Below are 14,452 nucleotides of genomic sequence, written 5' to 3' on the forward strand. Positions count from 1 at the left end.
AATACAGATGTTAGTTTTAGCTTGCCCTGTATTAGAGCATTAAGAATCTGAGCAGGTTCATAAATCTAAGGTAGACGCTGAACACGCTTAGCCATTGCAGCAATGGTGTTGTTTTAGTAACAATCTGAAGATAGTAGTTTGAGGATTAGTTTGTTTCTAATTTACTTGTAACGTTATCTATGAAATAGTTTAATATAAGGCAGTACCTCATAACCGGCTCCTTTTAAAATATATTTCTTTGCAATTGAAGTCATCTTTAATTGAATCATCTAAAATCATCTAAAGATGCAGGTTTTACCTTTTTTTTTTCTCTTTTTTTTTTTTTTTGGGGGGGGGGGGTTGTTCAGTGATGACTCGTAACTTTCAATGGATCTAAAAAGAATCCAAATGATGCGTTAGTGTGAATTTCCCATGGAATATTTAACCTTTGATCAAACATCCCAGAGCTGCAAATCGTAGACAATCAAGACCCCTTTTCCAACAATTTCAAGAATCTATTTTCTTAATCCATTTGAATAGGCTCCTTACGGAGAACGTAAGTGCCGGAGTCATAGGAGGTAAATCAAATCATGCCCCTACTGGGTGGACATTAAGATGGAGTCTTAATATTAGAGAATACAGACCCCGTAAGCAATGACCTTATAGCACGGCTATAACTACCAGTCTCACCGAGGAGTGCCAACGCCGTGATTGGCGAACAGAAGACGGGGTAGAAACCTCAGCTCAAAAGACCAAGAGACCTATTACCGTAGTATTAGGTCACTGTGTAAACAAACAAAGTTTGGCATTCTAAAACTCGCCCTTATCTGAGAGGCTCTCAGACTTACCCGTTTTAAAATTATTTTGAACTAGGTAGTCAGGCTTTTTTGTTTGTAATATATATATATTGTGGTTTATTATTTGATATATATATATATATTTTTTTTTTTTTTAAGTTTTACTCGAGCAGTCTCCGTTGTGAAAGGTTTTTGAATGAGGTTGTTTGTTTGTATGTTTATTTTGGGTAGATTATCTACTCCGCGGCAGTAGAATAAAGCAATACAGTTCCCTAAGAACAATTCTACCTGGCAAGTAGATACACACATGGTGTTACCGCAAACCAAATATACATTGATACCTCACCAATGCCTCAAATCCTACTTATGTTTTGGAATGTTGTTTGTTTTGTTTTACTGTTATCAATATCAACTTTTTTACCAAGCATTTGGTATGTTTGCTGGGTGAACATTAATACAAGATCAGGACCAGTTCGCAGGGAAAGAAAGTAAAGTGAGTGAAACATTATTACATTACTACAGTTCCGAGAGCAACGGTTAATATACTTTTTTTTAACTTTCATTACTGATATAGAAATTATCTTTAGAACTGCAAATAAAATAGCAGCTATTTAGAAACTCATAATGAAGCTCGTTTAATGTACGTGATGTTGCCTTAATTGCGGTGAGAAACAAAGATCGTTGAACTTAACAATGATGCTAATTTCTTGGTGATGTGCACTCTAATTTTCCACCACAACCCAACCCACTCCCCCACCCCTGCGCTCCCCCGCCCAAATTTTTTTTCGAGGAGCATTCAAATGATTATAACAAATAGAAACAATATTGACAGCAACATATCAGTAGAAACTACAATCCCGGCCAAAATAAAACCAATCACTGTACACTTCCCACTGACAATAATGATTCTCTCCCCGCTTAAAGACACTGGACACTATTGGTAATTGTCAAAGACCAGTCATCCCACTTAGTGTATCTCAACATATGCATAAAATAACAAACCTGTGAAAATTTGAGCTCGATTGGTCGTCGGAGTTGCGAGATAACTATGAAAGAAAAAAACACCCTTGTTACACGAAGTTGTGTGCTTTCAGATGCTTGATTTCGAGACCTCAAATTCTAAATCTGAGGTCTCGAAATCAAATTCGTGGAAAATTACTTCTTTCTCGAAAACTATGCTACTTCAGAGGGAGCCGTTTCTCACAATGTGTTATACTATCAACAGCTCCTCATTACTCATTTCCTAGTAAGATTTTATGCTGAAAATTATTTTGAGTAATTACCAATAGTGTAATAGTGCCCTTAATAATGCCTCTAACCAATAGTGCCTTTAATGTTGACTGTAACGCAGGAGACTGGCAATCAGAACTAACATTGAAAGGGGCAACGAGATATGGCCGGGATTGTAAATGTAGGTTCTACACTGATTGCAATGTGTTGAACAGTAACAATCACAATAACACCTCAATAACAAACATCTAGTTTTATATATATTGACTGATTGCAGTGTTTACTATTTGAATAGTTCTTAAAGGCAGTGGACACTATTGGTAATTGTCAAAGACTAGTCTTCACAGTTGGTGTATCTCAACATATGCATAAAGTAACTAACCTGTGAAAATTTGAGCTCAATCGGTCATCAAAGTTGCGAGATAATAATGAAAGAAGAAAACACCCTAGTCACACGAGGTTGTGTGCGTTTAGATGGTTGATTTCGAGACCTCAAGTTCTAAACTTGAGGTCTCGAAATCAAATTTTTGGAAAATTACTTCTTTCTCGAAAACTACTCCACTTCAGAGGGAGCCGTTTCTCACAATGTTTTATACTGCCAACCTCTCCTCAATACTTATTTCCAAGTAAGGTTTTATGCTGAAAACTATTTTGAGTAATTACCAATAGTGTCCACTGCCTTTAATGTTGACTGTAACGCAGGAGACTGGCAATCAGAACTAACATTGAAAGGGGCAACGAGATACGGCTGGGATTGTAAATGTAGGTTCTACACTGATTGCAATGTATTGAACAGCAACAGTCACAATAACACCTCAATAACATACATGTAGTTTTATATATATTGACTGATTGCAATGTTTACTATTTGAATAGTTCTTAATTACACCGCTCTATCCAAACCCTACGCTACGACCTTCAACTCAAAATCTGTATCTGTCATAAGAGTGATCATCAGGGCACCCCATGACGTCATTGAATCTCGTTATGACGTCATTTGATGGCGACTGAGAACTCATTACGAAATCCGTAGCGCGGAAAGGTCAAGTTTGTGATTTATTACAAGAGATTATCACTCCGATGATGACGTCATACAATCATTGCAGTCAACAATAAATTAATCAAAATCAATGAACTCTAAAGAAACAATAAATGACAGGGCTGTTTGTATTGCTTTTTAACTGGACCAGATCGGCACGACTTCGAATTGACCCGACACCAATAGCCGCCTTGCGTTCACACGAGCTTAATATAAGTACAGCCTTGCTATAGAAGTGCGTCACATACAGAGTATGATTACTGCCAAACACAAATTACAAGAAAAACACATTTTGTAAGGCACTGGACACTATTGGTAATTGCTAAAAAATAATTGTTTGTTAATAGCATAAAAACTTGCTTGAGACTCCTTCAAATTACGGTGTCGAGGTTAACTCTGTATTAATTTTATAAAGTGTTATATCGGTCAACCTGATTATTTTGTTTCAGCATGTTTGTAAAGTGAGGAGTTGTTTTAAGTTTGAATAAATAATTTCCTCCGTTGAACAAAGGGGGAACTACAAACTTGCTTGGTTACGAGGAATCGGGAGCTATTGATAATATACAACAATGTGAGAAATGACTTCCTCTGAAGTAACGTAGTTTTTGAGAGAGAGGTAAATTCTCACTCAAATATTAAAAGACTTCAGGCCTGAAGCCTCTTGTAGGCGTATGGAAGAACACAAATTATTGTGCAACAGGGGTGCATATGTTGGGATACACCAAGTGAGAAGACTTGTTTTTGACAATTACCAAAGGTGTCCAAGGGTGGAGTTAAGACTAGTCTTATCTCGATTTAGGACGAGTTATTCGTCCTAACTTAGGACTAGCCTTCTCCTAGGACTAATCCTAAGTTAGACTAGTCCTAACTCTTAGTGAAATCGACCCCAGTGCCTTAAAAATTGATAATACATGAGCAAACTCTTACCCCTGATGGCATAAGATCTGCCTTTTCCACGTACATCTTGCCAAACTGTGCCTGCCTCACCAGCCTTAGTTGGCTTATTCTCTCCAGGATGAAGATAATGCCAGGGACGACGAACCAATACCAGAACCTCGGACCATGGATCAACATTAAACCCCAGAAGAATATGTACATCAGATGGGTCCAGTAAAATACCTTATAAAGACAGAGGGATGGAAAGAGGAATAATATTTCAAAGGAATTAAAGACTTGAAATAGTTAAGATAATAATGTTTTCTCTTAAATAAAAACCTGCACAGAAAGGGAAAACAACAATAATAAAAACGAACAAATAAAGAACTTAAAGAAAAAATAGAAAGTAAAAATCAACATGAAATGAATTAAATCAATCGATCAATCATTCGTTCGAATGATGAATCAATAAAGAATGAATAAATTAGTAAATAAAAACTCAAATTAAAAATCATTTCGTATAATTTCTCACAATTTCAGCTCTAAATTTAATCTGCTATAAATTGTACTTGGTTTTACTCGTTAAAAGGAAGACTTGAATTCGAGGCTCTTTTTAGATAAAAGCTCGCTGCATGTTGAACATTAAACAAGATTAATGTAATCTAAAATTTCAAAATGTAACACAATTTGAAAGACACAGCGAGATACTTCGTGTTAAAATAGAACTTGGCGTTCAATTAGTAATTTTTTGTTGTATTCATTTTGTCCATATTGACTAGATTGAGTGGGTTTGATGTCCATGTAAACCAACAAGCAATTGTTTTGAATTGATGTTTGACCTTGGAGAAAGAATCTATTTCTACCTCAATTGATTGACTGAGTGGAAATGTTTAGAGGTGTTCCTTTTGTTTGCTTGTAAGTCCACCTGTTAAACAGCTCCCAAGAGCGGAAGTCACTAGATTCTACTCAGTGCAGTTCTTAGCTCGTACAGTAATTACTGCCTGAATTGATGTAAATCAGCTTCATTTCCTTAATAGACAACTGAATAAGTCTTCTACCCATGAAGAGGACTTATATACAACAATTTGATTTAATGTAATGCTTTCTGTTCTATTCAAACCGCCCACGAATATAAAGGCACTGGTCACGTTTGGTAATTACTCAAAATATTGATTAGCATAAAAAACATTACTTGGCAACAAGCAATGGAGAACTGGTGGTAGTACAAAACAATGAGAGAAACGGCTCCCTCTAAAGTAACATATTTTTTGAGAAAGGGGCAATTTTTTACTCTGTTATGCATCTGAAAGCAGACAAATTTGTACAACAATGGTGTTTATTATTTCACTATTCTCTTGCAACTTCGATGACCGATTGAGTCCAAATTTTTACAGATTTGTTTTTATGGATATGTTGGGATACACCAAATTAGAATACTGGTCTTTGGAAATTACAAAGATGTCCAGTGCCTTAAGCGAGTTCAAATAGACGACGATTTGTGGTAGTCCAATAACAAAAATGGGCGATATTGTTTTTTTAGACGATTTCATCACTATGAACAAAAATATTTCATGCACAAAAATGTACAGTGCAAAGATCTTAAAGTGTGTATACTCTGTTTTACAATTATAATAATAACGATGTTCTTATGCAGCGCATTTCAGATTAGGGTGAACTCTTAATGCGCTTAAAGACAGTGGACACTGTTGGTAATTGTCAAAGACCAGTCTCTCACTTGGTGCATCTCAACATATGCACAAAATAACAAACCTTTGAAAATTTGAGCTCAATTGGTTGTCGTAGTTGCGAGATAATAATGAAAGAAAAAACACCCTAGTCACACGAACTTGTGTGCGTTTAGATGGTTGATTTCGAAACCTCAAGTTCTAAACTTGAGGTCTCGAAATCAAGTTCTTGGAAAATTACTTCTTTCTCGAAAACTACGTCACTTCAGAGGGAGCCGTTTCTCACAATGTTTTATACTATCAACCTCTCCCCATTACTCGTTACCAATTAGTGAGGTTTTAAGCTGATAATTATTTTGAATAATTAACAATAGGGTCCACTGCCTCTAACAAACAACACAATAACAACAAAATACAATGTGTAATCTAACAATGTTTGGATACAAACAATCATGATTAGTATATGTTTATGGCATTTTAGGCTGTGCTTGTTCATTACATGCTATTCATGTGTTTGCAGTAACTTGAATGCATTAATACATCAACTGTCAATTGCATTGTCAGCCATGATGAATAATAAATGTTTCACTGTGTAGGGAAATTAAACCTGCCAAATCGAATGGACATTTTTTATTTTGATAATTAGATCGTTGAGGTTTAATTCCTTCCAAATAAAGGACTGGAAATTAGTCTGGATCTCAGCTTTAAAACAAATCCGTTTAGTTCATATTAAAGGATAATATCAATCAATGTACTGCAAGATGAAATGGGATTGCTGGTTTTACAGAGATGTAACTGTTACGTGTTTCTCTGGTGTAATCAGTGAAGGAAATAAGGGAATCAATGTGTGGTGAAGAGGTTTTCAACTAGTGGTTTAAACCCGCCGTGGCCTGTTTCTAGATAAATTTACCGAGACGAAGTCGAGGTAAATTATCAAGAACCAAGCTTCGACGGGTTTAAACCACTAGTTGAAAACCGATTCAACACACTTTGATTCCCATTCATAAATACTTTTTCGGTCAAAAAAACATCAAGACTTATGGTCAAAAAGTAAAATTAATGCAAAAATTGTAATTTTCAATGATTTCTTTCAACACAACACCCCTCCAGCTATGAAATGGTAAGGCCCAGTCAAGGCCCTCGGGTAAACTCCTTATAAGGGAATGCTGTGCGCGTCGCGCGTATCGCGTGATGTGGCACAACTGTCTCGGCCGTTGCTCTTGACCAATAGGAATGAAGAAACTGTCTGATAAGAACAGGTGCAAGCTCGCGTGTCACGCCCATGTTTCAACACTTTTTACTGGTCATAAACAAAGGTTTATACACACCCACGTGACGCGCTCTCCACCAATAGGAATAGCGAAACTGTATGAGGTATTTATGAATGATCTTTTTTCCCCAGATACATTGAAGAGTAAGCATAAACAACTCATAACCAATAAGCTCTGAATGTTACACAGTTCAAGACAGTTGAAGAAACGAGAATGAGGGGTCAACTGAGGTTGAGCCACTTGTGTTTCAATCGAATCCCATAAGAACTTGACATATGCAGTAAGTGGGGACTGCAGGTGTAACCATTTATGAACGGTTTGTTTGTTTGTTTTGTTTGGGTGTTTGTTTGTTTGTTTGTCTGTTGTTGTTTGATTGTTTCTTGTCTGCTGTCGCTGTTGTTTGATTGTTTGTTTTTTGTTTGATGTTCTTTGACTGTGTTGATCTGCTGTTGCTTGATAGTATGTTTTGTGGGCGGAGGAGGGGGTTGTTTTGGTTTCTTTTCTTCTTCTTTTTGCGGGTGTGGTTTATATCTTGTATATCTAACTGAATTATATGTGTATTCTTTTTATTCTATTGGTGCTTTTCTTTCGAAGAACATTTTTAGATTGCCTTTCCGCAAAGAGTACATTGAGCAATCATTGAGAGGGGGCAACAAAACGATTATCAGATTGTGAAGCCGCTTCATCTAATCACTGTCTGTCCTAATTTGTCTGTCTGTCTGTCTGTCTGTCCTTTCTCACCTGGAAGTTACCAGATCTCCGGACAAAGGGCAATGAACAAATGACCATGACGACTAGAATGACGTCTAGGAGCCAGCCTGTTAGGAATGCACTGTGTTTGACCGTGCCTAGTTCGGTCAGACGGGGCTGTGTGAATAGAACCTCCCATGCAGTGTTGTTATTGAAGACTCCTGTAGGTTCCGTTATGATTACTAGGAATAAGATAAAACAAGATTGACAATCAGTTCAGTTTTCAGTTTCAGTTTAGTTTACTTTATTTTCCATAATATTTTCCACAATACATAGATATAAGTTAACAGAAGAGATGGTTTTATTAACGGCAGTGGTAATTGCTAAAAATAATCATTAGCATGAAACCTCACTTGGTAACGAGTAATGGGGAAAGGTTGATAGTATAAAACATTGTGAGAGACCTCAGATTTATAATTCAAAATATTCCTCGTGCTACAGCTATGTATCAAAAAATGGACGGTCTGCACTCCTTCAACGGCAAACTCATTGAAATAAGCTTGTAACAAACAAACGTTGGTGCAATGTTTGTATATAGTGTACAGTACTACAGTTTTCTTATATTATTATAAAATTGTAGCTAATTTCTATAGATAATTTCACAACTGTTTGAAGTGTACACATTGCAACTCCCACAATAGACACAGATTTAATTGGTTTCAATTAACCATCTGTCCTTAAAACAACTTAAATGCTCCAATAACAATAGACAGGTCAACGACCGAGCGTTCAACAGAGTTAATGGGTTTTTCTAGTGTATTGGATCATGGCAACCAAATCAGCTTTGGTGCAAAATAATGGTGATGGGGTGGGTGCTATACCCGGATCTTAAACGCATATAACCCAACCTCGTCCCCAGGGTGTGTCGAGCGGTTACAAGGTTGACCTCTCTCTCACCCTGGTATTGGATCATTTGTATATCCAAAATTTGTGGATACGTATGCAAATTCAAATAGTCTGGCTACTTTTCGAAAATTCACATCTTCGTCATAATCTAGTAGTACGGTACCAGATTTAATAGCTTGTTTGTACATTGTTGGTTGCCGGCAGCTGGCTGTACCTATGAATATTGAACATATTCTAATATTGTAAAGTCGTTGTCCAATCAGGGTCCAAGTAAGGAGTTTCCATCCCAGGGTTTACTATTGTAAACATGGTTGAAAATAAAGTAAACCGTGGGAACAAGGTTGCCTATAACCACATTTTGAAAAGGAGGAGTGGTTTTTTTTTCTTTTCACAATGTTAAAACAACTGCCGGGCAACCTCGGTAGTCTAGTTGGTAAGACACTGCTCGAGAATTACAAGGGTCGTGGGTTCGAATCCCACTCGATTAACATGCCTGTGATATATTTTTTTCACAGGACTCGGGGTAAGTACTGAGTATACAGTGCTAACACACATCGGTGTACGGGTAAAACAAACAAAGTTTATATTCTTGATCCCCGATGCAAATTTAACATCTCTTATAACAATGTTATAGTTGTACACAAAAAGGGGAAAAATTATTTTTTATTGATCAGCAGAATCAAGAAAAAAACTGATCACTAAAATAAACAGGTAAACAAGTAAACAAATAAGGTCATTTGAATGACAAAAACGATTCAAGATATTTTGTTACAATTCTGTGATTGATAGGTTGTAAACGATCACACCTCGAATGACGACGTCATCGTGTCAGGGTTGACGAACTTAAAGTCTTCTCTGTATATATTTTATTATCATCTGATGAATAATTAAGACACCAAAACAGAAGGATGTGAATCATGGGCCAAGTCAACCTTTATAGTATCAAACACGTCGACAACCCTAAAATCTTGTCTTTGGAAGACGATGTTAACCTACTTGGCATTCCCCATCCCCGCTCACTAATTCTGTCTGCATAAATCTCTGCTGTTTATGTCCTGAGATATCCTTCTCTAATACAGGAACCAAACCACTGACCGTAACCGGTTTATAGGCTACAAAGAAAGTGCATTTAATCTGGAACATGCATTTTTCTATTTCTAAACCTAAGGGTATTCCTACCTCGCAAGCTCTTACAACACCGCTTTTTAAAGGATCTTGGTACTTTTTGTTACACAAAACACAATGTTCACAGATTTTCATTAAACTTACACCGTTTGAAGATAATGATAGTAAAAAGCGAAAATATTAAGAGGCACTGCAGTTTTTGAGAAATGACCAAAGCAATTTCATGAAAAAAAAAACGTTTTTACATGCTAAAATAATTTTCATATCATGATCATTGAGACGAAAGTTATTTTCATGACATTGTTTTACTCATTTCTCAAAAACTACAGCACCTCAGCTAGTAATATTTTCAGGGAAGCTTTCTACTATCATTATCTTCAAACTGTGTAAGTTTGAATGTAAATATGTGGACATTGTGTTTTTGTCATACAAAAAGTACATAGACCCTTTAAAGAGGTTACTGAATGCAGTTATTAAGTTTCAAGCCTAGTTTACATTTTATGAACCGCACTATTTTTCTCCTCTACTCTCTAAAATAATCAGAAAAGTGTGATTTTAATCAACAATTTTTAAATAAATAACCCACTTTTTTTTAACAAGTCAAGTTTAAGCAAAATTGACATACCATACTCATATACATGTGTAATCAGTGACGTCATTGGCGTCATCAAGTCTTGTTTACTCTTTAACTTGTCATTTGCAAGTATAAGGTTTATAGTTTAATCTGAATAATTCAACATAAATGGTATATTGAACCATAAGTGATATTTGGTCGAGTTTGTGTATACAGTCACTTATGGTTTCACAATGGTTTCATATCAAGGATCTATGCAGACCGAGAACAGAGAGGGAAACAGGCCTGCATATATAAAGACTATGGGGTGTTCCACAAGGAATTGTGTGTACAAAGCCTATGGGAGAGTCATAACTACACGGACAAAGGAAAGAACAAAAGATGTATCCACATGGATACAAAAAATTGATTAGACAGATAGTTTGTATACAGTGTGTAAAAAGTCGTGGGGAAAAGCATAACATGTAGTCACCAAATTTATTTTTATTGAAACAAGTATTTTTTGTTCAGTTCAATTCACAATTATTTCCACAAACACATTTCCACAATGATTTGCCTAGAATTATATTAAGATAATATCATGTACTGTCCATTGCACAAAACAGTGGTTATGAGTTGTGACATGAAAGAGCAAATCATTTCTAGATGAATGCTTTAAAGTACCTATGCAAGTATTCTCATCGCCAATGTTGTTATCCTATGGGTGGTGGTCTGTAACCAATTGCTTTATTTGGGATATTATTGTCCTCTCACAAGAATCACACACTTGCGTGAACAAATAACTGACTCGAAGACAGAACTGTGACATAAGACCAAACTGTGCATGACATCAACCGGAACTGAGGCACAGAAATTGTGACAAAAGATAGAACTCATCATGACATACAGATGGAACTGAGGCATACGACAGAACTGAGACAATGTTGATATCCTATCGGTGGTGGTCTGTAATAAAATGCTACATTTTGGGTTTTATTGTCATCTTAAAGGGAATGTACACATTTGGTAGTTACTCAAAACAAATATTAACTTAAAAACTGACTTGGTAACGAGCATTGGAGAGCTGTTTGTAAGTAAAACACATTGTGAGAAACGGCTCCTTCTGAAGTAATGTAGTTTTTGAGAAAGAGGTAATTTCTCACTCAAATAATAAAAGACTTCTAGCCAGAAGTCTTTTATTCCTATCTGAAAGCACACAAATTCTTCCAACATGGGTGATTTTTTCTCTCATCATTTTCTCGCAACTCCGATGACCAATTTAGCTCAAATTTTCATAGGCTTGTTATTTTATGCTTATGTTGGGATACACCAAGTGAGAAGACTGGTCTTTGCCAATTACCAAACGTGTACCTTCCCTTTAAAAGAATCACACATGCGCGAACAAATAACTGACTCTAACACAGAACTGTGACATAAGGCAAAACTGTGAAATCAACCGGAACTGCGGCACAAGAACTGTGAAAAAAGATGGAATTCATGACATAAGATTGAACCGAAATGCTGCTTCGTACACTCAGTTCAACATCAGAACAACGCTCACTAAGTTCACCAGTTCTATTGAGTTATCACTGATCACGTCAATGTCGAATAAACTAATTAAGACAGTCCCGTAAAATTTTATATAACTTTCCTTCAAGCTCAGCCACTTGATTTTCGGTAAATTAAAATCCAATCGTCTTAATAGGGAAGTATTTTTATATACATTTTTTCTTTAAATAGACGAAATAATAAATTTTATACAAATCAGTTTGATTAGACAAAAGTACAATAGCAGTTTGACTCGTGATTTCGACATACTTAGGCAAATTACATAACATGTCATGTGAAAAATATTTCCAGAGAACAGAAGGTTGGGATAAAAAAAAACTACTTCCGCGCAACCTCCCCCAACCCACTCAAGTGGATATTTTTTTGTGATAATCTTTGCTCTCTTCAGATTTGTAACTGCCGTTACTTCTTTGTGCGTAAAAACATAGGCTTCTTATATAGTGCGCATATCCGCCACTCAGTGATGCTTAAAGGGTCTATATGTACTTTTTCCTAACACAAAACACAATGTCCACAGATTTACATTAAACTTACACAGTTTGAAGATTATGATAGAAGAAAGCTTCCCTTGAAATTTTACTTACTGTGGTGCTGTAGTTTTTGAGAAATGAGTAAAACAAAGAATGTTCTTCTCAGTTTTAACATGTTAAAACGTATTAACCAGTTATGCTATGGTTATGGTATAATATCATAACTGGTTAATGGGATTTTACATGCTGAAATAATTTTCATCTTCCTGAGACGAACATTATTTTGTGACATTGTTTTACTCATTTCTCAAAAACTACAGAACCTCAGTTAGTAATATTTGAAGGGAAGCTTTTCACTATCATTATTTTCAAACCCTTTAAGTTTAATGTAAGTCAATGTACATTTTGAAAAAGTTCCCGAATCCTGGCGCTTTGACATAAAGTATTTTCCTGCAAGGTATGTTTTTGGACTACGTTTGAACAATGATACCTTTTACATAGCACCATGTAATGGTTTACAAGGTACTGTGGCTTAATATGCTGCCAATCAAACCATGAACACCGGGGCAAAACAAATTTTTCCCGATAAGTGCACTGGGTTCTTTTACGTGCACTACACAACACACGGGACCAACGGCTTTACGTCCAATCCGAAGGACGAAGCATCATGTTTAAGTGTCTTGCTTAATTACACATGTGTCACGATTGGGACTCGAACCCACACTCTGCTGATTAGAAACACCAGAGCCATTGCGTCGTGTGCTCTTAGCCATCAGTGGGTCTTATACATTCATGCCTTGCCTTCAACAGTTTTAAAAACATCCTCTGTTTTTGTGTGTAATAGATTTATTGTTATTTTAATTATTACTGTAATGTTTTACTCCAGAGTTTCATGTAATTCTGCTGCTGGCAGCGATTTGTGAACAGATTTTTAACACGAAGGTTAGCACATCATATCCCATGTAATGTTAGCTAGAAGGTTCAACATAAATGCAATGCTGTGTGTAGTGATGGGAGTAATATTATAGTAACTCATGGCCAGCGTCAGTGGACACTATTGGTAATTACTCAAAATAATTTTTAGCATAAAACCTTACTTGGTAACACGTAATGGGGAGAGGTTGATAGCATACAACATTGTCAGAAACGGCTCATAGTAACGTTAGTTTTCAAGAAAGAATTAATCTTCCATGAATTTGATTTCGAGACCTCAGATTTAGAATTTGAGGTCTCGAAATCAAGCATCTAAAAGCAAACAACTTCGTGTGACAAGGGTGTGACAAGTGTAACGACTGGGACTCGAACCCACACACTGCTGATCAGAAGACACCAGAGCTTGAGTCCGGTGCAACCATTAGCTAGGCCTTGACACGCCACACATCATATCCAACGTGATGTTTGCCAGAGGGTTCAACAGAGTTGTGTAATGTTGTGTGTAGTGATGGGAGTAATCTCATAACAACTCATGGTCAACGGGTGAGCCAATTAATATCCAACAAAGCCTGGCTAATATTATTGATTAGTCAGGAATGAAACCACTAAATATTTCTCTTCTGACTCGTGTGACCGCAACGTTCAAATTACTACAATAGTAAGTTGATATCATGTCAGCAGGGTTTGTCTATACAGAATGAGTTATATGATTTGAGGCATTGCATGGTGAGGTATCAATATTGGTGTGCGGTAACACCATGTGTGTATCTACTTGCCAGGTAGAGTTTGTTCTTTTAGAGAGCTGTCTTGCTATTATATATTCTACTATCCAGTAAATCGTAGAAGAATATATAGGGTGCGTTCGTTTAGCTCCCCTGGGTCGACCCCGGTGTGTGGCGTGTGTTTTTTTCTAGGACAAACGTGTGCAGATAATTACCCACGTTCGTCCTGGGGAAAAAAAAACGCCACACACCGGGGTTGACCCAGGGAAGCTAAACGAACGCACCCATAGCAATACAGGTCTATATAGAACAAACTCTATCTGGCAAATAGATTATGGCCCTTTTTCCGAATCCACAACTTCGGCTTTGGATTCGGCTCAGGCTAGCCTGGCCCCGCGGTTGTGTTTGACAATTGCGCAGTGCTTTGCGTAAGTGCTCAGGGCTTAAAACAAGAGAACGGAGCCTGAAGCCGAATCCAAAGCCGAAACCGTGGTTACGAAAAGGGCCATACACATGGTGTTACCGCGAACCAAATGAATACAGAATGATTGTTTGCATTTTGTTTTATTGTCCCAAATAATCACGGGGATATAAATTGCTAGTGTGA

General features: G+C 36.7%; 1 protein-coding gene across 1 annotated transcript in view; it reads right to left on the minus strand.

Annotated features, from left to right (window-relative positions):
* Positions 1 to 14,452, minus strand: part of LOC139937427 (NADPH oxidase 5-like) — a 53,724-nt gene that overhangs the window by 8,645 nt on the left and 30,627 nt on the right. Inside the window, exons 7-8 of the mRNA XM_071932568.1 lie at positions 7,619 to 7,809; positions 3,973 to 4,164 (exon numbers count right to left, since the gene is read on the minus strand). Of these exons, the coding sequence (XP_071788669.1) occupies positions 3,973 to 4,164; positions 7,619 to 7,809 (383 nt within the window). The remainder of the gene's footprint in view (positions 1 to 3,972; positions 4,165 to 7,618; positions 7,810 to 14,452) is intronic.

Source organism: Asterias amurensis, chromosome 5, assembly GCF_032118995.1.
Source record: "Asterias amurensis chromosome 5, ASM3211899v1".
Lineage (NCBI taxonomy): Eukaryota > Metazoa > Echinodermata > Asteroidea > Forcipulatida > Asteriidae > Asterias > Asterias amurensis.